Raw genomic sequence first — 26375 nt, forward strand, 5'->3', positions numbered from 1 at the left:
AGACTCTGCCTCAAAAAAAAAAAATAATAAAATATAAATAATAAATATGGCCAGCCAGTGTCAGTGTGACAGTTGTGGTCATTTTGAAAACACCAAGGGTTCAAGAAAGCCCTGGGAGTTATGTCTGATTAAAGGAACTGTCCCCCCCAGTTCTGGCTGTCGACATCTTTGACAAGTTCAACTTTACGGGAGCCAGGGTCCCGCAGTTCGACGCCATCCACGAAGAGTTCCCCAGGGAGCTGGAGTCCTCCGTCTCCTTCCCAGCCGACTTCTTCAAATCACCTGAAGAAAAAGGTAGAACCGTTAGAAACCTGCTGCTTCCCTCGGAGTCCCCAGCGTTCAGGGAGGGGAGGCCCCCGCTGCGGGAATCACGGGACTGCGCACTGAAGCTCTGGGCTGGAGTGTTCCGAGTGCTCGCTGGTGCCAGGTCTTGCTGGTGACAGCAGGGTTGTTTTGTGCAAATGCTTAGGTACAGGCTGAGCATCCTCATCCTGAAACCTGAAATGCTCCAGAACCTGAACCTTCTTGAGCACTTAAAGGAAGTGCTCATTGGAACATAAGTATGAAACGATAAAAAAATCAAAATCCAGGCCAGGTGCGGTGGCTCACACCTGTAATCCCAGCACTGTGAGAGACCAAGGTGGGCAGATGACCTGAGGTCAGCAGTTCGAGACCAGCCTGACCAACGTGGTGTAAAACCGCATGTCTAAAATACAAAGAAAAGAGCCACTGTGGTGGCGGGCCCCTGTAATCCCAGCTACTCAGGCGGCTGAGGCATGAGAATTGCTTGAGCCCGGGAGGCAGAGGTTGCAGTGAGCTGAGGTGCACCAGCCTGGGCTGCACAGTAGACTCCCTCTCAAAAAAAAAAAAAAAAAAAATTCCAAAATGTTCCCAAGCATTTCAGCTAAGGGATACTCAGCCATGTAATTGATAGTGTGAGAAGAAGAACTGAAATTTTTGTGTGAGCTGGTTATCTTTGATGTGCAGTGAAAAGCTGCTTCTAGGCAGGCGTGATGGCTCACGCCTGTAACCCCAACACTTTGGGAGGCCGACACCCAGAATTTCAAGACCAGAAATTCAAGACCAACCTGGACAACATAGGGAAACCCCATCTCTACCAAAAAAGTTTTGTTTAATTACCTGGGCATGGTGGCGCATGCCTGTAGTCCCACCTACTTAGGAGGCTAAGGCAGGAGGATTGCTTGAGTCCAGGAGATAGAGGCTGCAGTGAGCTGTGATTATGCCACTACAGCCCAGCCTGGGCAGCAGAGCAAGAACCTGTCTGGTGGGGGGAAAGCTGCTTCTAAATAGAAATAGACATTTTAGAATCACCTTCCCCTCCCCGCAAAGAACAACAAAAACAAAAAAAGCCAGAATGCTGTCTGTGTATGAACAAGTCTTCAATCCTGGATTGAGATTATAATTCAAAACAGTTGGAACATTTTGAATTTTCTTAAGGTGCTTCTTTACAGATCCATGACAATTACTAAAAACTTCCCCAAATAAAAAGGACGTGAAAAGGTAAACTCCATAATGGACAGTTTAAAATTGGAAACCTTGTTAGTAAATGGATTTTGTCAGGTATATGATGTTATCTCGTGTCTTAAAAAGAGGGGTGACTCTGATGTGGGGTCATGCTTGAAACTGAGAGGACGAGGTCCCCGACTCTCCATTGCAGCCAGCTCTCTCTGGAACTAATAGAGTGAGAACTCGCTTATTACCAAGGGCTGGGCACCAAGCCATTCCTGGGGGATCCACACCCATGACCCAAACACCCCCCACCAGGCCCGTTTTCAACTCTGATCACATTTTCACATGAGATTTGGAGGGGCCACACATCCAGACTGCATCGGATACCTTCATGTTCAAGGGGTCCATCTCTAGAACTCTTCATCCTGCAGATCTGAAACTCCAGCCCACAAAACACTCACTCCCCTCCCCAGCCCCTGGTGCCCACCTGTCTCTCTGTCTTTGAATTTGACTCCTCTAGGGACCTCCTATAAGAGGAATCCCACACTATTTGTCCTTTTGTGATTGGCTTATTTCACTGAGCGGAACGTCCTGTAGGTTCACCCGCATTGTAGCAAGTGTCAGACTTTCCCTCCTTTTGAAGGCTGAGTAACATTCCGTTGTGTGGATGGACCACTCTTAGTTTATCCACTCACCAGTTGGCGCATGCCTGGGCTGTTTCCACCTTTTGGCCTGTGTGGATGGTGCTGCTGTGAATGTGGGCGTGGAAGTATCTGGGTCCCTGCCTGCAGTTCTTTGGGGTATATACTCAGAAGTGGGCTTGCTGGGTCGTGTGGTAAGTCCTGTTTTTGATTTTTTGAGGATGCGCTGTACTGTTTTCTGTGGAACATCTGTTGGTTTTTGAGAAGCACCTGCTAGCACTGACAGCCGTCTTGGGGAATGCAGATGCTCCTGCCGGGGTTCTCATGCTCTGCTCACGTTGCAGAAGGCCCCCTGGTGAGGCCGGCCGGCCGGAGGACCAGCCCTCAGACCCCGCGCCCGGAGCCTGGCACCGAGAGGGAGGCCCCAATGAGCAGGCGGAGGCGCCATCCTGATGACGCTGGCCAGTTCGCCGTCGCTCTGGTCATCATCTACCGCACCCTGGGGCAGCTCCTGCCCGAGCGCTACGACCCCGACCGTCGCAGCCTCCGGTAAGGCCTGGGCACGGGGCACATGAGGAGGGCCCATTCGGAGGGCCCTGAGGCTTCCACAAGTCAAAATCCTGATCCTGATCAAGCACAGGTCTTCACAGTGACATTTCCCCGTGACCTGGCCCAGAGACAGAGACCGTTGCTTTGTGGTGTTCCTTGGAGGGAGGTTGTGGGGCTGCCACGGCACGCTACACCCTAGAACATTCCACACCCTTTGCCTGGGCTTATCCCAGTGTTTCCGCCAGAAAATGCCCCCTCCCTGATATGCCCCATCTTGTGCCTAGAGGGACCCCATTCTGTCCCCACACACCTGACCGAGGCTGTCGTGGGTAGTGCATGCTGCTGGCCCCAGGGTTAGGGCTGCTCAGCTAGTCCTGGCTGGAAAGGATGAATGTCCCAGAAGCAGCTTTGTGACCTGCTCGGTGGGAGCAGCCCGAGGCTCTACCTTCTTCCTGCTGTTTCCCAGATACATCCCTGGTTCTGGGGTCTCAGTGACCCGCTGATTCATCCCCATGAGCTGCCATTATTTTGGTGTCCTTTGCTGGACACTGAAGCCATCTCCTGTGTTTCTGCCATTAGCTGTTATGGGCTGTGACATCTTTGCACCTGTGCCTTCTCTTGCTTTGTAAATTTCTGAAGTCCCAATTTGACCCAGAGGGGACACATCTCTCTGTGTGCCCTGTCCGTGATAAAACCTGCTGTACGGACGAAGATGCGGTGCGGCCCGTGCATCCGAGCTCTCGGAGTGTGATTCTGTCTCCCCTAGAAACACGACGTGGTGTGTCCTCAGGGCATTTGTGCTAGTGATTTAAGCACATGTTTCCTGACCGTGTTTGTCCCCGTGCTCTGGCTTCTTGACCTCAGGCTGCCTCACCGGCCCGTCATTAATACCCCGATGGTGAGCGCACTGGTGTACAGCGAGGGGGCTCCGCTCCCGAGACCCCTGGAGAAGCCCGTCCTGGTGGAGTTTGCCCTGCTGGAGGTGGAGGAGCGAACCAAGCCGGTCTGCGTGTTCTGGAACCACTCCCTGGCGTAAGTGTGACTCCGGGAGCCCCGCATCTCCACGTGAGGGCTTTGCCGCGGCAGAGTGCACACGCAGGGTTGGGGGCTCAGTGGCAGAGCGCCCCAAGAGGACTGTCTCTTGTGGTCTGTGTTTCCCCTTTTAGCCCCCCCGTGGGGCAGTGAGCCTCCTGCTCTGCTTCTGTGGGAACATCAGAGTCGCCCCGCAGATGCCCACACACAGATGCACACAGACCTGCACATGGAGACACAGAGGTGCAGGCACACAGAGAGATCCCTCAAGGCTGACAGCCAGGAAGGGGCCCCTCGCCTGCGGGACTCCCAGGATGCAGCCGCCAACACCAGCGTAGCGCCCAGTTCACCACCGTATAAGACAGAGGCCTGTTCTGCTCACACGCAGGAGACAGAACCCAGAGAGTGGCCTAGGAGCCTATCTGCTGACGGTCTTGCCCGCGAGGCTGACACAGTCCAGCTTTGGGGACTGGCTTTACCCCCAAGAGGCCACACCTGGCCGCAGCACGGTTTATCTGGCCTGTTTCAGAAGCAGCATCGGAGAGTCAGCCGGTAGAGTGGCGCAGGCAGGAGGGTGGTGCACAAGAGTCTGTGTTCTAGCATCCGTTCAAGTGAGGGAAAGGCGTTTCGTAGTTAGAAAAATGCAAAATTAGTGATTCTCACCCACACGTGAGACTGTGGATTCGGCGCCGCGGTGTGGCTCCCGTCTGCTGGAGCCAGTAGTGTTTGTGCCTTGGTTTTGCTTTTTAGCGGCAGAGTTGACGTGAGGTGTGGACATTTGAGTTGCTGTGTTTTTACAGGGAGCTTGCTTTTTCTCTGCTGGTCGGTTTTCACTTTTGCTGTCTCTGTTTAGAAGAAAACACTGGAACTGGGGTGTGGTAGGAAGGGGTCTATTGCCGGGATGGGAGCACAGTCAGGGAGGGGAAGGCCCACTGCCTCTCCACACACCAGGCGGGAGTGCCAGGAAGGGGAGATGCCATGCAGGACTCAGTGAGTCAGGCTCGAATCTGCTGAACGTTGTTCATCTAGGGGCGTCTGTGCAGCAGGAACACTCCCCCCATCACAGTTCCCCTGGGCACAGTAGAGAGCCATGAGTGGGGGCGGCGCTGGGGGGAGCAAGCCCGTTGAGCCCAGCCTCATTCTTATCCTGCTTCTGTGCTTTCCAAGTTCTGGTTAATAAGCAACCAGCATGGCACCTGGAATGTAATAGGCACTTGTGGCTTATACAAGAGAGAAGAAAGGAGCCCCTTTCACGACGAGGGGACGTCAGGCCCGGCTGTCTGTGCCGGGCATTCATCTGCGTCCTGCCAATTAGCTGCAGCTCTAATGACCTGCTCTCTGCTTTAAGTTGCACCTATTATTCCCACATTGTAAAGTTGGTGCCAGACGTATTCACATTCACATCCCATTTTACAGATTAGCAAAGTAAGGATCTGAGAGGTTATGTGATTTTCCCAGCGTGCGCGAGGGCAGGGCCCTGTCGGAAGGCGAGGCACACCTTGTAACAGCTTGTTATTTGGACCTTCCCATCAGTGAGGCGGGAGTCATAATGGGGCCCTGGCTTCTGGGCAGTCCCCATTAAACATTGTGCAACCTGAAGGTGAAAATGTTAGAGGAAGGTCAGATGTTATTTCTGAAAGCTCCACCCTCAGAAAGAGACAGGAGTGCATCGCAGCTGTGTGAACCCCGGTAGTTCCAGTGGCGGGGCGTGTGGTGGACGCGAGACAGCCCCATTTGAGTTTTGCTGCTAGATGACACGTAGAACTTGAACTTCAGAGGGTGCTCCTTGGAGGCCCTGACCAGACACAGAAGGGAAGGGAGACTGTTCGCGTGGTCCTGCCTCCGCTGCAGCAAGGCTGCTATTCTTACAGCCAGGTGGCTATTGTCTTTGGTGCAGGGGCCTGGTGTGGAACACAGTGGAGAGCTGCCTGCGAGGGTACCAGGCTTTCGGCACAGGATGGCCTGGGAGCCCCCAGGGCTGGGCAAAGGCTGCCCCCTACAGACTCACGGGTGGAGGGAACCATCTTACCCCTGCCCCTTCTCTCTTCTCTCCACAGCGTCAGTGGGACGGGAGGGTGGTCTGCCCGGGGCTGCGAGCTCCTGTCCAGGAACCGGACACACGTCGCCTGCCAGTGTAGCCACACAGCCAGCTTTGCGGTGCTCATGGACATCTCCAGGCGTGAGGTGGGCATCCTCCTGTGGCCACTGTGCCTGCTGAGCCTACCGAGCCTACTCCCAAACCTGCCCCTCACTGCGGCAAACCTGCCCCTCCTCAAACCTGCTGAGCCTACCCCCAAACCTGCCCCTCGTCAAACCCGCTGAGCCTACCCCCAAAGCTGCCCCTCCTCACACTAAATCTTCCATTCTAAGCGCTTTGAACAAAACAAATCAACCGATTAAAACACATATTCCAGGATTGGCCAGAGTCTGCGAGGATTTCCATAACAAAGCCCCATTCTAAGGGTTTTCAGAGAGCCCTGGTTAGGCCTTAAATCCCGGAATGGCAGACCCAAAGCTCAGGCTCCAAGGAGCTCTCGGAACCTGCCCCTCTCTTCAGAGCGGGTCTGTTGGATGGTGCCGCTCCCCACTCACTTTGATCCTAAGGGATGTGACAGCTGCTGGGCACTCTCCCTCAGGGCCACACGCAGGGCCGCAGGACAAAAGGCTGAGCGGCTAATGTTTAACCTCTGGCATTTTAAGCAGCCTGGGAATGTGAGCCGGACATTGTGGGCCTGCAGATGAATTGGGGAGTGTTCTGAGGGCTGTCCTGGCCTCCCGTTACCCAGACAGGAAGGACGTGGGAGCCAGCCTGGCCTCGGCCTGTGTGGGACCCTGGTGTCTTGGAGTCAGAACCAGAGGCCTGGGTGACCTCCCCCGGCCCCTCCCCAGAGCTGCACTGTGGCTCAAGGGCTCAGGCCACTGTCCTTCCCGAGGGCTTTCTGATGTGAAGTGGCCCTGGTTTCTGTCACATTCTTGGAAGGGTGAGTCAGTCCTCAGGCTGGGCTGGAGGAGGGCAGAGGCCTTCTGTGCAATGTGTAGGTGAAGCTGCCCTGCCACTGCTCCCATTTCATGGGCAAATGGCACTCCCCAGCAGGACCCAGCCTGGAGAGGGGGTCAGTGATTAGTGGACTTTGTCCATCTAAGGGCAGGGTTGGGGCTTGTCTCATGGCCAGGACGCCGGGTGACATGTGGGCCAAGGAAACTGAAATGGAGTCAGAAGAAAGGGGGCTGGAGTGAGAGTCCAAGGCTCCCATGGCCTGGGTGCCCCAAAGCCAGAGGTCTCTGAACAGCCCGCAAGCCAGTGGAGGGAGCCTGGGGTGCTGCTGCAGGCCCCAGGGATGTCCAGGGGCCCAGGGCATTGAAGGAGCCTCGGGAGGGGCAGTTCCAGACCCAGGGCCATGAGCACTCAGCCTCCCCAGCCCAGCCTGATCCTGGCTTCCCGGCTCGTAGCTCCACTTGGTAAACATCTTCAGAAGTTACTAGAGAACCAGAGCTTGTTGTTCCCCAAATGCAGAAACTCCCCAGGGACCTGGGTCTTAGACAGGTGTCTTGGTTTGTAAAAGCACAGAAAACAGCAGCGTGAACATACACACTGCTGAACTGCACACTTCAAAGTGGCCAAGATGGTAACGTTTTATGGCACGTATATTTTAGCACCATTTTCCTTTTTTGCTTTTTGTTTTTTGAGACGGTGTTTGCTGTTGTCTCCCATGCTGAAGTGCAGTGGTGCAACTGTAGCTCACTGCAACCTCCGCCTCCTAGATTCAAGCGATTCTCCTGTCCCAGCCTCCCAAGTAGCTCAGATTACAGGCTCCCGCCACCACGCCTGGCTAATTTTTTTATTTTTAGTAGAGATGGAGTTCCACCATGTTGGCCAGGCTGGTCTTGAACTCCTGACCCCAGCCTTTTTTTTTTTTTTTTTTTAAAGTGTACTACCTGTAAGAAATGCATAATAAGGTTGCGTGCGCTGGCTCACACTTATAATCCCAGCACTTTGGGAGGCTGAAGCGGGCAGATCACTTGAGCTTACAAGTTCGAGACCACCCTGAGCAACACTGTGAAACCCTGTCTCTACCAAAAATACAAAAATTAGCCCAGCATAGTGGCGCCTGCCTATAGTCCAGCTACTGGGCAGACTGAGGTAGGAGGATGGCTTGAGCCTAGGAGGCGGAGGCTGCAGTGAGCCTAGATTGTGCCTCTTCACTCCGGCCTGGGCAACAGAGGCAGACTCTGTCTCAGAAAGAAAAAAAGAAATGTATAATAAGGGATCTGGAAGTTTAAAAAGTAATTCCATATAGCGAGCTATGATAGAGACATGTGCAGCTGGGACAGGACATCCATCCGCTGATAGAACATGTCATATTGAGGGATAAGTAGGTAAAACAGAACAGATAGGAAGGGTACAGGTGTCCAGCGCTGTGGCAGTCTGAAGCATCGAGCCTGCCAGTCCACATAACCGAAACCTGAAGTTCCGCCCCTGCCCAGCTGTTTGACTTCCGGCAGGTTGTTATAGCTTCATTAAGCATTGGTTTTCTCACCTGGAAGATGAGGGTTGCATTTCACACCCTCCTCATAGCTGTGATCTAAGGATGATATGAAATGATGCCCTTGGAGGCCAGGCGCAGTGGGTTACTCCTGTAATCCCAGCACTTTGGAAGGCCAAGGCGGGCAGATCACCTGAGGTCAGGAGTTAAAGACCAGCCTGGCCAACATGGTGAAACCCTGTCTCTACTAAAAATAGAAAAATTAGCTGGGCGTGGTGGTGCACACCTGTAGTCCCAGATACTCAGGAGGCTGAGGCACGAGAACTGCTTGAACCCGGGAGGCAGAGCTTGCAGTGAGCCGAGATCAGGACACTGCACTCCAGCCTGGGCGACAGAGCAAGACTCCATCTCCAAAAAAAAGAAATGGTGCCCTTAGCAGGTCTGTCAGAACCTTTGCCACACAATAAGTGCTCAGTAAAAGCTTTTGCTGAACAAAGGAAATGACATTCTTGGTATTACCACAGTTACCCATTTTTCTTTGTAAAGCAGGCATTAAGTCTTTCAGCCAAAAGAATAAGTCCATGATAGGATTAAATGAAAGTCCAAGAGGTACTGCGTGCACCTGTGGCGGAGACGCCTTTATCTTTTGCGTAAGCTGAGGATCTCTTTGGAAGGTTTCTGCTAGCCCAGAATTTTGGGTGGACAGGCTGAGCCCCTCCCGACAGCAGGATTTACTTGTGGGGTTGGTTTTTTTTTTTGCTTTTTGTTTTGTTGTTTTTTGAGATGGAGTCTTGCTCTGTCACCCAGGCTGGAGTGCAGTGGTGCCATCTCAGCTCATTGCAACCTCTGCCTCCTGGGTTCAAGCGATTCTCCTGCCTCAGCCTCCTGGGTAGCTGAGATTACAGGCACACATGCCACTACGCCTGGCTAATTTTTGTATTTTTAGTGAAGACAGGGTTTCACCATGTTGGGCAGGCTGGTCTCAAACTCCTGACCTCAGGTGATCTGCCCGCCTCAGCCTCCCAAAGTGCTGGGATTACAGGCATAAGCCACCATACCTGGCCAGTATGGTTGTTTTGTAATGTGGCAAAATATACATAACACAATTTCCCATTGAAATGTACAGCCAGTGGCATTAAGCCGGTGGCACAGCCTGTTGCTGTGCCGCCATCACCACCGTCCGCCTCCAGAACCTGTTGTCACCCCACACTGTTCATTGCCGCTTTGTGCTTGTTTTGTGCCGCCCTGAGAACCATGTCCCAGTCACGCTGGTTCCTGCCAACCTTTGATCATTTAATAAGCAAGTGTGTAATTTGTCTCTATTATGCAACGACCAGATCTGAGTCTTGGCCCTTACCTTCTCTCCTGCCTTTAACCCTCCTGCCCACAGAACGGGGAGGTCCTGCCCCTGAAGATCGTCACCTATGCCGCTGTGTCCTTGTCGCTAGTGGCCCTGCTGGTGGCCTTCGTCCTCCTGAGCCTGGTCCGCACGCTGCACTCCAACCTGCACAGCATTCACAAGCATCTCGCCGCAGCGCTGTTCCTCTCTCAGCTGGTGTTCGTGATTGGGATCAACCAGACGGAAAACCCGGTATGGCCACTCTGCTCCCCTCCCCACTGTCTGGGCCGCACCTTGGAGCGGCTACCGTAGTCTTTTCCTGGCCATTCCAAGCACCCTGGCTGGCTCCTCACCACCCATACCTCCGCTTCACAGATGCCCTTTGAGGAACGTGCCATGTCACAGGCTGTGGGTGGAGACGTGGGATTCACTGGCAGGTCCAAGCACTTTACTACCTTGACTCTGTTGGGAGATGGGGGGCGCTTTCTTTTCTTTTCTTTTTTTTTTTTTTTTAATGAGATAGAGTCTTGCTCTGTCAACCCAGGCTGGAGTGCAATGGCATGGTCTCAGCTCACTGCAGCCTCCACCTTCTGGGTTCAAGCAATTCTTGTGTATATCCCCAGGAAAATACAACTCTTGCCAAAACTGATTTAAGGGCCGGGTGCAGTGGCTCACGCCTGTAATCCCACCAGGATTCCTTTGGGAGGCTGAGGCAGGCAGATCACTTGAGGTCAGGAAGACCTGGCCAACATGGTAAAACCCCATCTCTGCTAAAAATACAAAAATCAGCTGGGCATGGTGCCAGGCACCTGTAATCCCAGCTACTCAGGAGGCTGAGGCAGGAGAATTGCTTGAGCCTGGGAGGCGGAGGTTGCAGTGAGCAGAGATGGAACCACTGCACTCCAGCCTGGGCAATAGAGCGAGACTGTCTCAAAACAAAACAAAATGATTTAAGAGGTAGAAAGCCTGAATAGTCCTATCACCATTAGAGAATTTGCATTGCAGTATAAAAACCATGGCCAGGCTGAGTTTATCTTAGGAATGCAAGGATAGTTTAATATTTTAAAAATCTGTGAATGCCATTTACCTCACCAGTACATTTAAGGGAAAAATATTTTTCTCAGAAATGAATGTACAAAAGAATTTTGATTAATGTTATGCTCATTAATGAACAGAAAGAGAAAGAAACCTTTGAACAGACTGGGACTAGGGGAAACTTTAACCTAATAAAGACAACTGCAGAAAACCTACAGTTGACATAAATAACAATGGGTAGATACTGGAGGCATCCCCTGTAACGTCAGGAGCCCACTCACCGCTCTGTTAATCACTGTGGTGCAGGGCGGCCTTGCCAGTGCGATGAACAAGGAAAACAAAAACATAGAGATCAGAAAGGAAGAAACAAAGCTGTCATTACTAGGTAACATGAAGGATCTCATGGAAAAATCTAAAATAGTCTGTAGGCATGTTATGAGAAACAATTAGGCTGGCATGTTGGCTCACACCTATTATCCTAGCACTTTGGGAGGCCGAGGCAGGCAGATCACTTGAGGTCAAGGAGTTCGAGGCCTACCTGGCCAACATGGTGAAACCCTGTCTTTACTAAAAATACAAAGATTAGCTGGGCATAGTGGTGTGCACCTGTAATCCCAGCTACTTGGGAGGCTGAAACACCAGAATCGCTTGAAACTGGGAGGCAGAGTTTGCAGTGAGCCAAGATGGCACCACGGCACTATAGCCTGGGCAATAGAGTGAGACCCTGTCTCAAAAAAAAAAAAAAAGAAAAGAAAAAGAAACAGGAGCCTGGTAGCCGTGGACGACAGGCAGAAGATCAGAGCAGTCTGATGGTAAGGCACAGGCCTGGAAGGGTGGGGTGGAGGCACAGGGAGAAAGGAGGGACAGGACCAACCCATTATGGAGCAGGCAGGAAGGGAGGAGTCAGGGGACTTTGACGTCTCCAGAAGGGAGAATGAGTAGATGAAGATACTACCTTCGAGAGGCAAGGTCCGGGTGAGATGGGGCACCTGTGGAGGCCAAGGAAGCTGTGCCGCATGAGCCGGGGGAGGCCGCCTCCAACTCATGGGTGGAGAGGGTGTCTGTGGGGGTGGACAGGCCCTGGGAAGGGAAGTGGAATAAAAAGACCAAGCTGGAACTTTCCAGCGAGCTGCTCAGGGCCACGTGCAGACCAGAGCTGCCCCTCCTTTTTTATGGCAAGCAGTGGGAGCAGACCCCTCTCACCTCAAGAGGGAAGGCGGGCACCCCCACCTCGCAGGTCACCCTTGAGAAGGCTCCATGGCTTCCCAGCAGCGATAGGTGGAGCACCAGGCCTGGCCCACAAAGGACGAGCTCCGAGGCGTGTGTCGGACCAGCCAGGGCCAACCTTCCCCACTGCCTCCCAGGTGTTCCCCGAGGCTGAGGCCCTGGACTGGCGGGGGCTCTGGGTGCGGGGCCCATATGGCAGAGTCGCTGCTGCTGCGGAGGGAGGTCTTGACACCCGCAGCCAGGCACATCCGCGCAATGGGCATGTTCTCATCCGCGCATTGGACCAGGAAGGCTCTGGAGAAGTGTGCGATTCATCTCAAAACCCCTCTAGTGTGCTTTTGAGTGGCGTGAACGGGGGAGAGGGGAGTCTGTGCAGGCCACTCCCTGCAACTCAACACCACCAGCAAAACCAAGGCGGTCCCTGGGTTCCAGCACTGACTCATCTCCCGCCGGAGTGAGCCCTGTCCCGGCAGCCACGCACGGCTGAGCACGGAGAAGGAAAGGGCGCCCCGGCCGCGTTCTGGGGGCTTGGCAGCGTGCCTGGGCTTTATGGTTTTTTTGTAAACCCACAATCCTATCTCTGGGCGAGGTTTTTCATCTCTCAGAGCGCTGGCAGGCTGAAATGATTTATTATGCATCCGCTTTTGTCTTTGTTGTATTTCTGGAAAAGGTGGTACGTTGGTTAGGCAAGCAGGTACAACCCTGCTGCAGCCAGGATGGCACAGTCCTCGCAGTTTCTGTTTTCAGAAGGTGGTTTTGTGGATTTACTTTTCACATTATTTAAAGCAGCCATCCAGCCAACCAACCTTCTTGCCCCCTTCCTTTTCCTAAGCCAGCGTGATTTCCATTCAGGAAACTGGGGTGTTTGGTGTAGGGTTCACCAGCCACACGCTGGTGCCTTGTTTCCTGACGTCGAGCGTGTGGTCTGAGGCCAAGGGCCTGCCTCTGGCATAGCTTGAGCCTGGGTTCTCTGCTTTGGTTCCCGCTCTGTTCCGTATCTGACAGATGGGATGCTGACCTGGGCCCTCCCACCTCGGAGCATTGTTCCTGGAGGGTGGCTGGCCCTTCAAGGCTGATGTGGCAACAGGGGCGCCCTTGGGGTGCCATGATCCGGTGTCTGAGCAAAGTGGCCTTCAGCCTGGGGCTGAGGTGGGGGCACTCCTTCTCCTCCTAAGCTTTTTGTCTGTTAAAGGCTGTCTCCCTGGGACCCCCTGGTAGAGTGGACTGATGGGATGGTTACTGAGGATTAGACAGTGTGTCCAGAGCAGGCCGGCTGGGAGTGGGGTCGGAGTGGGGTTGGGGTGGGACCCTCCCAGTGCTCCCATCTCCCTCTCCCCCATCTCCCTCTCCCCCTCTCCCCCATCTCCCTCTCTCCCCCATCTCCCATTTGGCTGGTTCAGCCTCCGGGGACCCGGAGGGGAGCCTGCCATCCTCTCCCAGCTGGCGGCAGCTTTGGGAGCACTGATTGGGGCAGCCTCTCCCAGAGCACTGGGTGTGAAGCTGCCCCTCCCAGAGCGCTGGGTGTGAAGCTGCCCCTCCCAGAGCGCTGGGTGTGAAGCTGCCCCTCCCAGAGCGCTGGGTGTGAAGCTGCCCCCACCCCTCCCTGAGCACTGGGTGTGAAGCTGCCCCTCCCTGAGTGCTGGGTGTGAAGCTGCCCCTCCCAGAGAGCTGGGTGTGAAGCTGCCCCTCCCAGAGCACTGGGTGTGAAGCTGCCCCTCCCTGAGCACTGGGTGTGAAGCTGCCCCAGGGCCACATCTTCAAGTGCAGTTCCGGGGCGTGTGGGACTAGGTTTGTGTTTGTGGCCTCGGAGCTGGTCTCGCTGTCATTCTCATGCCGCTTTCTGTGTCCAGACAGGCAGGGCTCGCTCACCTGCTGGCTCAGCTGCCCCATGGATGTTGATTTTCAATTCCTGGCTCTCAGCCATTGGCCAGACACGTAGCCCTGCTCAGCTGAGGACAGACACGTAGAGTGGTCCGAATTGTTAGCTCTCCCACCCCCCACCCCTCCCTCATGCCTGTTTGGCCTCAGCCTGGGATGCAGGAGCCCTCGCTGAGTCCGGCCCCTCCCTGCGCAGTTCCTGTGCACGGTGGTCGCCATCCTCCTCCACTACATCTACATGAGCACCTTTGCCTGGACCCTCGTGGAGAGCCTGCATGTCTACCGCATGCTGACTGAGGCACGCAACATCGACACGGGGCCCATGCGGTTCTACTACGTCGTGGGCTGGGGCATCCCGGCCATTGTCACAGGTGAGGATGCACAGAGTGGCCCTGCGTAAAAACACAGATTTCCAAAAGACCCAGCTGTGCAGGAGAGCTGTCCTCCTTTCTCTTCCCTGCCCAGCCCCAATGCTTGTCCAGCCCCCAGCAGAGGAGGCCCCGGCCCTGCATACTTGTCTGCACGCACAGGGGCAATTGCAGACACCTGGGGCAACGTCTTCTGTAAGGTGTGAGCTCCTTGAGAGCTGGGTCCAGGTCTGTTCAGGGTTATTTCTGCAGCACCTAACAGACAAAAGTTCCACGTCTATGCACGGGAGGGATGGAGGGAAGAGCAAGTGAGTGAATGAGTGGGCAGGTGGATGGATGGGGGGGTGAGTGAGAGGATGAATGGATGGATGGGGGGTGAGTAGATGGATGGATGGATGGGGGGGTAAGTGAGTGGCTGAATGGATGGGGGGTGAGTGAGTGGCTGGATGGATGAGGGGTGAATGGATGAATGGATCGGGGGGTAAGTGAGTGGATGGATGGATGAGTCAGTAGATGGATGGATGGAGGGTGAGTGAGTGGATGGATAGATGGGGTGAGCGAGTGGATAAATGGAGAGGGGTGAGCGAGATGGATGGATGAGGAGTGAGTGGATGGATAGATGGATGGGGGTGAGAGGATGGATGGATGGGTGGAGGGGTGAGTGAGTGGATGGATGGGTGGAGGGGTGAGTGAGTGGATAGGGTGGGTGGGTGGGTGGATGGTGGGGATTGAGTGAGTGGGTAGATGATAGATGGGTGGGGTGAGTGGGTGGATGGAGGAATGAGTGAGTGAGCAGATGGATGGATGGGTGGGTGGGTGGGTGGATGGAGGGATGGAGAAATAGGTGGATGGATGGATTGCATAAGTGAGTGAATGAATAGGTGGATGGATGGAGGGATGGAGAGATGAGTGAGTAGATGGATGGATGGGTGGATGGATGGATGGGATAAGTGAGTGGATGAATAGGATGGATGGAGGGATGGATGAAATGGGTGGGTGGATGGATTGGTAGCTAATGGATGACAGTGAAATTAAGTGGCTGGGTGGGTGCAATGCATGGGTGTGATGAGTGAGTGGATGAATGAATAAATAGTGAATCAGTGAGTAGAACAAACAGTACTTCCTCAGCACACGTTTTGCTAAAAATCAAAGTCAGTTTGCTCCCTACTGAGAAAGATCTACCTTTATTCACAAGAAGAAGAACCCCTTTTCCTGGGTAATCCCTGGGTTCTGGGGATTAGACGCAGTCTGAGGCCAGAGTCACTGGGGTGGAGGGGGGGAGTTGCCCCCAGGGCAGCACCCAGCAGCCACCCTGGGGCCAGTGCCATGGTCACTTGCTGGACTGTCCTGGTCTGCACAGCGACGTCACTGACCAGCCTCCAACTAGGCAGGCTTCTGGCTAGGGTGTTCTGATGTGACTGATCTCCCTTACTCCAAGGGACCCTGAAGAAGCTTTTCACCTCCCCCCAGGGCCGCTGAGGTGGGGGCAGGGTGGGCGGGGTAGCAGCCGCCACTTCCTGACGTGACAGGCCATACCTTGCCTAGATTAGGTGCTTACTGTGAGAGACGCTGAGATGATGAATGTGGCCTAGAAAGGGCCTCGTATGGCTTTGTGTAAAAGCTACCTCGATGCCCAGGCAGAGCAGGTCTCTGCGATGCCTCTGCCCTTTCGATTCTAAGTCCAGATAGCTCACGTTTCCTACTTGCTTTAAAAACAGGTTTTGTTTTGTTTTGTTTTGTTTAACACTTAGGTCTGTCTCGCACAAGATCTTAAAATAACTCCCGGGGAGCCTCAGACTGAGCTGCAGATACTGGTCAGTGGCCGCTGCCTCGCCCGGCCGTCTGGGGCTTCCCTGACTGTCCTCGGTAGTCCTGGTTAACTGGCTCCTCCAAAGGGCAGTGGGAAGTCCTGGAGGGTGTTAAGCAGCAGGGAGCCGGGATCTTTTAAATATTTAAGGAGAATGGGGAGGAGCATAGCCTAGGCCAAGGTGGGGCGAGGGGCACAGAAAGACCAGGTCACACCTGCTGGTTGATGCTCTGCATGGACAGGCGGATCTGGCTTGTCACACGATGGTTAGGAGTGGCGACTGCTTCAGTGTTTCTTCCCCTATCTAAACAGGCAGCTCACATAGCAAGCCCAGTGCTGAGGCAGTTTCGGGGGTATGTGTAGTGTACACGTGTATGGTATGTATATCTGCGATGCGTGTCTGCACACGTGTGTGTGTGCATGCATGTGTATAGGGTATGTACGTGTGTATGGCATGTGCACATGGTTGGATGTGGTATGGGGGTGTATGTGTCCCCGATCCACTCACATATGGCCTCCATACGTGACGCCGTCCTCCATCTGTTTCGGGGCCTCATTCCTTGCACCTTGGGTCCATCACAGCCTTTTCTGACCTCTACATGGCCCAGCTGGCAGGGCCCTCCCAAGCACCGTCTGCCTTCGTGATCCCTCCTGCACCATGTCATTGCCACCGTCCAGGGTCTCTGGTCTTCCTCAGCAGCCCCTGGCCCAGATAGGCCTCTGCCACCCGGGCCGGTGAGCCTGAGACCCCACACGGAGAGACTGTGCCCAGAGGGTCCCCGGGCTGGCTCCCCAAACTCCTTGCTCTTTCCTCCAAGAAGGGACATGCTGAGTCCCCCATTTCACCCCACCCTGGCTGGTCCTTGGCATGGGGTGGCCACTGGGCACGTGGCCCTCACCCTTCCCTTCCTGCCCGCTGTGTTCAGGACTGGCAGTCGGCCTGGACCCCCAGGGCTACGGAAACCCGGACTTCTGCTGGCTGTCCCTGCAAGACACGCTGATTTGGAGCTTTGCGGGGCCCATCGGAGCCGTTATAATTGTGAGTGTGGGGCCTTCATGGGAGTCCGCGTGCTCCGAGCATGCGTCAGCTGGAAGGACTGTTCTGGGCTGCCTGGGGCCACCAACTCCTCTGAGCAGCCAAAGCAGGGCAGGAAGGGCCATCTTGTGACAGCAAAGCCGCCAGGCCCCTCCCTGACCTCACCCTCTGATTGTGGATTCGGGGCTCACGTCGTGTCCGCATGAGACCGTCTGCGTCCAGCACCCAGGAGGGTCCCGCACAGGCAGGCTGTGTGTGGTGGGCCCTGTGGGGCAGTGGGTGGACAGGTGTGCTTGGCCCCACAGGCCAAGGCTCGGGTCCTCCTCACCCAGCCACCCCTCCCTGAGATGCAGGGCAAAGGGCTTCAGGTGCTTGTGGCAGTTGGAGGTCTGCAGTGACAAGACTAAAGAGTCCGCCACCTGACATCCATCGGCTTGTTTTGTTTTCAGATCAACACAGTCACTTCTGTCCTATCTGCAAAGGTTTCCTGCCAAAGAAAACACCATTATTATGGGAAAAAAGGGATCGTGTAAGTGGGGCTGAACTTGACTGACCAGCCATGTCAGCTGGGCCCTGAGACCCCGATGTCCAGTCTCTGGGCTGGGGCCCCACGAGGGCATGTGGGCCTCATGGGGGAGGGCTGTGGGCAGCCTGAGTGAGCACCAGGGCTCGAGAGAGGTTTCCCACATTGCATCTGCAGGGGCTGGGGGAGGTTAGCTGAGGGGAGAGGGGGGTTAGGGGAAGTTAGCTGAAGGGAGGGGGGTTGGGGGAGGTTAGCTGAGGGGAGGGGGGTTGGGGGAGGTTAGCTGAGGGGAGGGGAGTTGGGGGAGGTTAGCTGAGGGGAGGGGGTTGGGGGAGGTTAGCTGAGGGGAGGGGAGTGGGGGAGGTTAGCTGAGGGGAGGGGAGGGGAGTTGGGGGAGGTTAGCTGAGGGGAGGGGGTTGGGGGAGGTTAGCTGAGGGGAGGGGAGTTGGGGGAGGTTAGCTGAGGGGAGGGGAGGGGAGTTGGGGGAGGTTAGCTGAGGGGAGGGGACTGGGGAAATTAGCTGAGGAGAAGGGGCCGGCAGCCAACCCTGGGCCTTAGTCCCTTCTGCCTGGCATGGAAGTGTTGGGCTGCCTGAAATCACCAGGGTGGAAATGGGTAGGGTGGGGGAGATGGAACTTTCTGATGGTTGATGAGGGTGTTGCGCGTGTTGCTGGGGCCACTGGAGTGGAGGAGACCTCCCAGCCCCACCATCGGAGGGTGCAGCGTAACAGGGGCCCAGCACGGAGGGAACCTCCGAGGCCCCCAGAGGGGCAGGTGGCACTGTGGGAGGACTCAGCACAGCGTTCAGGAGCCATGACAGGGTCGGGAGGGGATGACAGGGGCATCTGTCAGACAACCAGGTGGCCCCTGATGACCTGGCAGCTGCTGGTGACCTGACAGAGATGGGACTGAGCCAGGGATGGGCGAAGGGAGAATGCTTGCACAGAGGCTGGGTTGCCAGGAGGAGTGTGAGGCTCCCGGCCCAGGAGGATGGAGAGGGAGGGTGATGAGTGGCCTGGAAGGCTGCATGTGGGGGTTACACGGGGGGTCTGGGACCTTGTCCGTTCCTTATCTTGAGTGCTATCCCTCACCTGTGGACCTGCAGGCTCTGTCACCCTGATTCACTCCATCCCCTCTGAACCCTGGGAGGGGATGCGCCTTTGTCTTCCCCTTTTACAGATGGGGAGACTGAGGCAGAGCTCAGGAAGCTGCTTGCAGGGTCACAGCTCGTCAAGGGCAGGCCCTGGGCTCTTCCTCTCGCCTCTCCACAGGTGTGTCACAGGAGCTAGCACAGCCATGGGCGTGGCTCAGGCCCCCTGGCCTAGTGTAGTCGTCTTGGCTCCTGCTTTCTCATTTATTTACTTCCTAATTTATTCCACCACCATCCCCACTAACACGAGCTCTGTCTGGTTCCCGGATGAGTCCGTTCCTGGCTAGGAGGGGAGGAAGGGAGCAAGGTGGATGATGGCTGGATGGACAAGTGGACGGACAGATAGACGGGCGGATGTGCAGAGAGGGAGGGAGGGAGGAAGGGAGCAGGTGGTAACGGTGGGCACAGGCCTGATCCTGCCCTCCCGCAGCTCCTTGCTGAGGACCGCCTTCCTCCTGCTGCTGCTCATCAGCGCCACCTGGCTGCTGGGGCTGCTGGCTGTGAACCGCGATGCACTGAGCTTCCACTACCTCTTCGCCATCTTCAGTGGCTTACAGGTAGGTGGCGGCGGAGTTGCCTGTGGCGCCCCTGCCTGGCCGCCGTGGCACCGTTGCTGTGATGCAAGGCAGTGGAGGCCTGCGGTCTCAAACCAGCCCAGCCTGGGCCTCGCGTGGGATCCTCCTGTGGCTGCAAGGACTCAGTCCCTTTTGCAGCCAGCACAGGGCTTGGTGCCTCCTCCCCACTGTGTTTGGGGACGATGACCCCAGTGCCAGGCCAGCACAAGTCCACTTGTGTCTCCAGGGATCAGAAGTGGCCATTTCGGGTCATACTAAGGGCTGACCAGCAAGTGGACTTACGACACAGCGGGGACACCAGAGGGCCCCGAGGGCTGTGGAAGGAGTGCCCAGAAGACTCTGGTCTGAGCTGGGGCCCTCAATGCCTCCAGCACACCGGGGGCCCAGCCCAGGCATCTCAGTTTCTGAGCTCCTCAACCTGCCCCCGAGAAAGCAGCAGTCCCTAAGGAGGGGAGGCCTGGCCGTGTCCTGGGCCCGGCGGCCTGGCGGTGTGCACTCAAGGCTGTGTGTGCATCTGTGCTGGGGCGCCTAAGGGCAGGTGCTGACCCCGCCTTTCTCCCTCCAGGGCCCCTTCGTCCTCCTCTTCCACTGCGTGCTTAACCAGGAGGTCCGGAAGCATCTGAAGGGTGTGCTCGGCGGGAGGAAGCTACACCTGGAGGACTCCACCACCACCACCAGGGCCACCCTGCTGACGGTACGAGGCACCGGGGACACCGCAGGACTGGGAGCTGCGCAGCATCTTGAGTGGTGGGGGAGGAGTATTGCGCGTGAGCCCCAGCCCTGCGGCCTGTGTGCCCCTCATGGTGGGGATGGCAGAGCCGCCCATGGAGCACGGTATGGCTGCCGGCATCAGAACCAGAAAGTGATAGAATCGGCCAGATGGGCCCTCGGTCGCATCCTAGCCCTGCTTTTCCAGGCCTTAGAAAGAGGGGGCCAGGACCCCCGAGGACCCTGACCAGAAGCAGTGGCTGTGGGGAGGGCAGCAACCCCTGACCACAGCGTGGGCCAGGATGTGCTCCTTTCCACTGCCAGGAGGCTCTTGTCTGCAGTGAGGGTTGACTGCAGTGAGCTCCTCCTGTGTGCTGGAGAGGGGCCCAGCCAGGATGTGGGTGTGGGGGGTTTGTCGTGGGGACAGAGTCATCCCACGTGGTGGCCTCCACCTGGCAGTGACCAGCCCTTCCCCTCCCCCCAGCGCTCCCTCAACTGCAACACCACCTTCGGCGATGGGCCCGACATGCTGCGCACGGACCTGGGCGAGTCCACCGCCTCACTGGACAGCACCGTCAGGTCAGGCTGCAGCTCCAGGTTCGGGGAGGTAGCTCTCGAGCTCCCTCAGGCTTTGCCGCCACCCCCATCTATGTCCTGCCATTCAACCAACATCACCTTTTCCCCCACCACCTTCCCCCCGCCGACTTCTCCCCCCACAGACTTTCCCCCTCCACCTTTCCCCCTCCACCTTTCCCCCACACACTGGGAGGCTCTTTTGTCTGTGCTCTTCATGGTAACACAGAAGGGTGGGGGCAGAGAATCTTCTGGAGAACTTTCCAGCACTTCCTGTCCCCTGAGGATGATACTGAGCCCCACCTTTCCCTGGTCTCTCTAGGGATGAAGGGGTCCAGAAGCTCAGCGTGTCCTCTGGGCTGGTGCGGGGCAGCCACGGAGAGCCAGACGCATCCTTCGTGCCCAGGAGCTCCAAGGAACCCCCCGGTACAGCCTCCCTGGAGGGGGAGCACCCTGCGGGTTGTTTTTCCCACGTCCCTTTGGTCACTGGAGACTCTGCCCTTGAAGAAGCACTAGCAGCCTCGCCATGCTTAGTGTCAGCATGCCGGGGACCCAGTGGCTCTGCCTGGCCTTGGTGGGATCCCCGCACCTCCCAGGGCCTGAGCCTCCCTGTTCCCCGCTCATCCACAGGCCATGATTCCGACTCAGATAGCGAGCTGTCCCTGGATGAGCAGAGCAGCTCTTACGCCTCCTCACACTCGTCAGACAGTGAGGACGACAGGGTAGGGGCTGAGGAAAAATGGGACCCGGCCAGGGGCGCCATCCATAGCACCCCCAAAGGTGAGCGTGTGGGGCACATTGGGCCAGGCTGGGCTGTGGACAGCAGGCTCAGGGCAGGTCTTGGCCATGGCTGGGTCCCTTCCTCCCAAGATACGCCCAGCAGCACTGCAGCCACATGAAAGGACAGCCGGGGTGGGGGGACTCTGGCTGGGTTCCCCCACAGCCTCTGCTCCTCCATGCCAATCCCTGGAGCAGAGGCAGGAAATCTCGGGGGGTTCTCTGTGGACCGTCACCGCAAGGTCCAGGTGAGGCTGCCGGGGGTGGATAGCCATGTGTGGTCACCGGAGGCTGCTGGGGGTGGGTAGCCATGTGTGGTTACTGGTACAGATGCAGCGGGGGACCCCAGCAAGGGCCCTGCTGCCAGTACTCTCCCTTCTGGGCCTCAGTTTCCCCACCTTTAGGGTTCAGCCCTACCAGGCCTACAGGTTGGGGAGAGGTGCGTCAGAGCCACCCGGGACCTGCCAGAGCTATGGCTCTCAGGGGCGCAGCTCGAGTGGCAGTGCCGCTGCCTGCTGAGCACCGCTCTCGTGCCTCAGGGGATGCCGTGGCCAACCACGTTCCAGCCGCCTGGCCTGACCAGAGCCTGGCTGAGAGTGACAGTGAGGACCCAGGCGGCCACCCCCGCCTGAAGGTGGAGACCAAGGTCAGCGTGGAGCTGCACCGCGAGGAGCAGGGCAGTCACTGTGGAGAGAATTCCCCGGACCGGGAGAGCGGGGGCGCGGCCAGGCCTGCTAGCTGCCAGCCCCCAGAGCAGAGGAAAGGTGCCTGGGGAAGCTGGGGCTGCCATGAGAGGCTGGAAGACCCGGGAGGGCCAGTCTCTGGTCCAGAGGTGGGGGTGGGGCTGGTGGGGCAGGTCAGGGCCTGGGCAGAACAGATGTGGCCTTCCAGCCTAGCCCTGGGACCCGGGGAACCAGAAGGAAGGACAGGGGCTGAGGCTGGCTCTGATGCACGTGGCCCAGCAGCTGCCCCCGGCAGCGTCACCCGGATGTGACCTTGTTGTGCCTCCTCCTCCCAGGCATCTTGAAAAATAAAGTCACCTACCCGCCGCCGCTGACGCTGACAGAGCAGACGCTGAAGGGCCGGCTCCGGGAGCAGCTGGCTGACTGTGAGCAGAGCCCCACATCCTCGCGCACGTCCTCCCTGGGCTCTGGCGGCCCCGACTGCGCCATCACCGTCAAGAACCCCGGGAGGGAGCTGGGGCGTGAGCACCTCAACGGGGTGGCCATGAACGTGCGTACTGGGAGCGTCCAGGCCGACGGCTCAGACTCTGAGTGAGTAGCCCGGGCCTCCAGAGCGGGGATCACTCACTTCCCCCTTGTCCTGAGTCAAGAGAGAAAGGGGGCAGTGGTCAGGGACCTGGCGCTCATCTCACCTGGAGCCCTGAGTGCAGAAGCAGCCCAGGCAGGGATGCGGGGTTGTTGGGGGGCGTGCTACAGCTGAGGTCGGGGGATCGCCTGGAGACGGGCAGACCCCCTATCTTGGGGGCACGTCTCAGGCCTCTGGGACTCTGAAGCCCTGGCCAGCCCCGAAATGCTAGGACCTAAGGTGCTGGGCTCTGCATTTGATCAGCACTGTCTCCGCCTGGGACCACTGCCACCCACCTTGCAGCTGAGGATACTGAGGGTCCCGGAATGCCCAGTGTGAAGGGGGTGGGGTGGAGCTGGAGTCCTGGCCCCTCCTCCCTCCCTCCAAACTCACAAGGGAGAAGCCAGGTCTTCAGGATGCTCTCCCAAAAGTCACTGTAGAGATGGCCAGTTTCTAACGTGGATTTCTTGTGCTCTGCTGAGACCAGCAGCAGAGAAGCCCACAGGCTAGTCCTGGTCCCCTCTCCTGCCTCCCAAAGGCAGCAACATCCAACATGAGCTTGCCCTCCCTGGAGCCCCCAGACGCCCCCTCTACCCTGATGGGGAGATCCTGCCCCTGTGTGACCTTGGGCTCCACCCAGCCACTACCCTCACTGACCCTTCACCTGCTTGATGGCTTCTTCCCACGCGCAGAGGCAGTAATGAAACTTCAATTTGAACCATCAGGAAACCGTGAGGCAAGCGCATCACCCCCACACAGGCTGCAGCATCACCGAGCCCTCAGACCTTGGAGCCCGAGGGGCCACTGCCCTTGGAGTGGAGTGGGCCCAGAGTGTGGCGGTCCCCACGGTGGCAGCCCCCCGACTGGTCATCCAGACACAAAGGTCTTGGCTCTCCCAGGAGCTCAGGGCCTGTCAGACCTGGTGACAAGTGCCAAAGGCCACAGGCATGAGGGAGGCGCAGACCACTGGGCCAGCACTGCTGGATCCTAAGACTGCAGCCAGAGCCAGATCTGAGAGGGGACCCCAGACAGGGCCCAGAGGCTGCCCAGAGTTCAGGGACGCCAGGCACAGACCAAAGACTGTGGTCCAGCCCCGCCCAGGTGGGCATCTCATGGCAGTGCAGACCCGTGGCTGGAAGTCCGGCAGCCCTTTGCAAAGGCACCCCTTGTCTTAAAATCACTTCACTACGTGGGAAAGCTGTAGATACTTTTATATATTTGTATTGGACTCTGAGGAGGTGAAACCTGTATATATTTTGCATTTGTGCTGACTTTGTCATCCCAGGAGATCCATGCAACGATCCCTTGCTGTCTTCCATGTAAAGAAGATTGCACAGTTGTACTTGAATCTGGCATGTGTTGACGAAACTGGTACCCCAGCAGATCAAAGGTGGAAAATACGTCAGCAGTGGGGCTGAAACCAAGCAGTTAGAAGCCCTATAGCTGCCTTTGGCCAGGAAGCAAGGATGGCATGGGCCCTCCCCGCCGGCCCCCTGGGTCCCTGGTGTTCGCTGTGCGTGCGTTTGCCCTCTGCCCCGGCTGTGTGAATTTAAGACGGGGCAGTGCTGGACTAGGCAGGTGTGAGGCGCCCTGCTGAGGTCACTGTGGGGCATGGTTGCCACACGGCTGTCATTTTTCACCTGGTCATTCCCTGACCACCACCCCCTCCCAGGTGGCCTGGGAGCTGCAGGTGGGGACGGATTTGTTCTTTCCTCCTGCTCCCTGTGGGACCTGGGACCTTCCAGTCTTGCAGGTTCCTGATTTGGACAGAGGTGTGGGGCCTTCCAGGCCGTTACATCCGTCCTGCCAGTTCTCTAGCTCTTTGAGACTCCGAGGATCTCCAGGGGCAGGGGTTCCCACCCCACCCCCAGCCCCAGAGTCTGACCAGTGACTTCCTTTTGCTTCAGATGGCCAGTTGTGCAGAGGGACAAAGCCACAGCCTTCAACGGTTACCAAACTGTTTTTGGCAATTCACACCAAGGTCGGGCCCGCTGCAGGCCGGCAGCTGGCACAGTGTGGCCCGAGGGGCTGTGGAACAGGCCGGAACTGTCAGACATGTTTGATTTTAGCATTTCCTTTGTTCTTCAAATCAGGCGCCCAAATAAGTGATCAGCACAGCTGCTTCCAAATAGGAGAAACCATAAAATAGGATGAACATCAAGTAAAATGCAAAGATGTCCACACTAAGTTGTAAACTTGACCCTGATAAAAATGTGAGCACTGTTAGCAGATGCCTGTGAGAGGAAAAGCGTATCTGAAAATGGTCCAGACAGGAGGATGAAATGAGATCCCAAAGTCCTCACACCTGAATGAATTATACATGTGCCTTACCAGGTGAGTGGTCTTTCGAAGATACAAAACTCTAGTCCCTTTAAACGTTTGCCACTGGTGTTTCCTAAGTACGAAAAGGTCTTTAAGTCTTCGAACAGTCTGCTTTCATGACTTTAACAGGATTCCACCCCCTGAGGTGTAATTGTTTTGTTCTATTTTATTTTTTTCACATACTCCACAGCCAACATCATGAGGTGTACTTTTTAATTTGGTCAGAACTGTTACCAAAAAACAACTGTCAGTTTTATTAAGACAGGAAAAATGTAAACTTATTTTTATTAAGATTTTATGGGAGAGATTAGACACTGGAGGTTTTTAACAGATGTGTATTTATTAATGTTCAAAACACTGGAATTACAAATGAGAAGAGTCTACAATAAATTAAGGTTTTTGAATTTGTACTTCTGCGGTGCTGGTTTTTCTCCACACACACCCCTGCCCCTCCCCGCGCCCAAGGTGGCTGTGGAAGGGATGGTTTACGGACGTGCAGCTGAGCTATCCACATCCCATGCTCCCTCAGCCAGTGGAATGTTGTGCTGGAACTTTTGTCCATTCCCTGGTAGGCCTGCCACAGCCTAGATGGGCAGTTTTTGTCTTTCACCAAATTTCAGGAATTTTTTGCTATTTCTTCGATTTTCTTTTCTTGTACTGATCTTTCTCCTCTCCTTCTGTGACTCCAGTGACTCCGATGTTAGACCGCTTGATGTTTTCCCACTGGTCCCTGAGGCTCTGTTCATCTTTCTTCGTTCTTTTCTATCTGTCCTTCAGATTTGGTTATTTCTGGCGTTCCATCTTCAAGTTCACTTATTTTTTTCCTCCGTCAGCTTAATTCTGCTACTGAACTCACCCAGTGAATTTATTTCAAATACTCTTGAGTTTTAAATTTTCCATTAGGTTCCTTTTTATTTCTCTGCTGGGCATTTCGTTTTCCACTCATTCCGAGTGTTCACCTTTACTTCATGAAGCATGGTTGTAACTAGGGCTGCTGTGAATTCTGGGATAATCTGAACATTGGAGCATCTTGGGGCTGAAATCTCTTTTCTGTTTGCATTTTCTTGGTTCTGTGTGTGCTGAGTAACTGCAGGTTGAACCCTCGCTCGTCATGTGGAATGTCAGGTTAGACTCTGGGTTGTTCACACCCTTGCTGTCAGTGTCATTTCATGTGTTTCAGCAGCAGGCAACCCGGTTAGGTTCTGACCACTGGTTCTCTCTTTCCACGAGCAGCAGGTCCACCCCCAGGTCAGCCCTTGGCCTTGGCTTTGCCTTTGCTGTTTGGGGTTGCTGCCTGCACTCACAGGTGGGGTGGGCAGGGTGTGTTTCAACACACGTGGAGAATTTGGGGGTCCCCCTTCTCCAGCCCTCTCCTTGCTGGAACTGGCGTTTTCTCACTTACGGGTCCTTTTCTTGCTCTCTGTCCAGAAAGATGGGTTTCCCCGCGCTCGAGCCAGCTGCACTGTCTTTCCCCCGCGCTCGAGCCAGCTGCACTGTCTTTCCCCCGCGCTCGAGCCAGCTGCACTGTCTTTCCCCCGCGCTCGAGCCAGCTGCACTGTCTTTCCCCCGCGCT

General features: G+C 56.1%; 1 protein-coding gene across 3 annotated transcripts in view; it reads left to right on the forward strand.

The window, feature by feature from the left end:
• Positions 1-25212, forward strand: part of CELSR1 (cadherin EGF LAG seven-pass G-type receptor 1) — a 186205-nt gene extending 160993 nt beyond the window's left edge. Inside the window, exons 20-35 of one of the 3 annotated variants that reach the window (XM_033233563.1) lie at positions 151-294; positions 2456-2660; positions 3525-3692; positions 5750-5876; positions 9567-9767; positions 13852-14026; positions 16757-16869; positions 17316-17395; positions 18970-19096; positions 19680-19808; positions 20307-20401; positions 20718-20821; positions 21026-21175; positions 21712-21936; positions 22191-22446; positions 23206-25212. In XM_033233563.1, coding sequence (XP_033089454.1) covers positions 151-294; positions 2456-2660; positions 3525-3692; positions 5750-5876; positions 9567-9767; positions 13852-14026; positions 16757-16869; positions 17316-17395; positions 18970-19096; positions 19680-19808; positions 20307-20401; positions 20718-20821; positions 21026-21175; positions 21712-21936; positions 22191-22446; positions 23206-23215 — 2309 coding nt within the window. In that variant the 3' untranslated portion in view covers positions 23216-25212. Of the gene's footprint in view, positions 1-150; positions 295-2455; positions 2661-3524; positions 3693-5749; positions 5877-9566; positions 9768-13851; positions 14027-16756; positions 16870-17315; positions 17396-18969; positions 19097-19679; positions 19809-20306; positions 20402-20717; positions 20822-21025; positions 21176-21711; positions 21937-22190; positions 22447-23172 lie in introns of all 3 variants that reach the window. The other 2 variants (XM_033233562.1, XM_033233561.1) reach the window with 2 other exon arrangements.
• The last annotated feature ends 1163 nt before the right edge of the window (positions 25213-26375 follow it).

This window comes from Trachypithecus francoisi, unplaced genomic scaffold (assembly GCF_009764315.1).
Source record: "Trachypithecus francoisi isolate TF-2019V2 unplaced genomic scaffold, Tfra_2.0 Lachesis_group14, whole genome shotgun sequence".
Taxonomy (NCBI): domain Eukaryota; kingdom Metazoa; phylum Chordata; class Mammalia; order Primates; family Cercopithecidae; genus Trachypithecus; species Trachypithecus francoisi.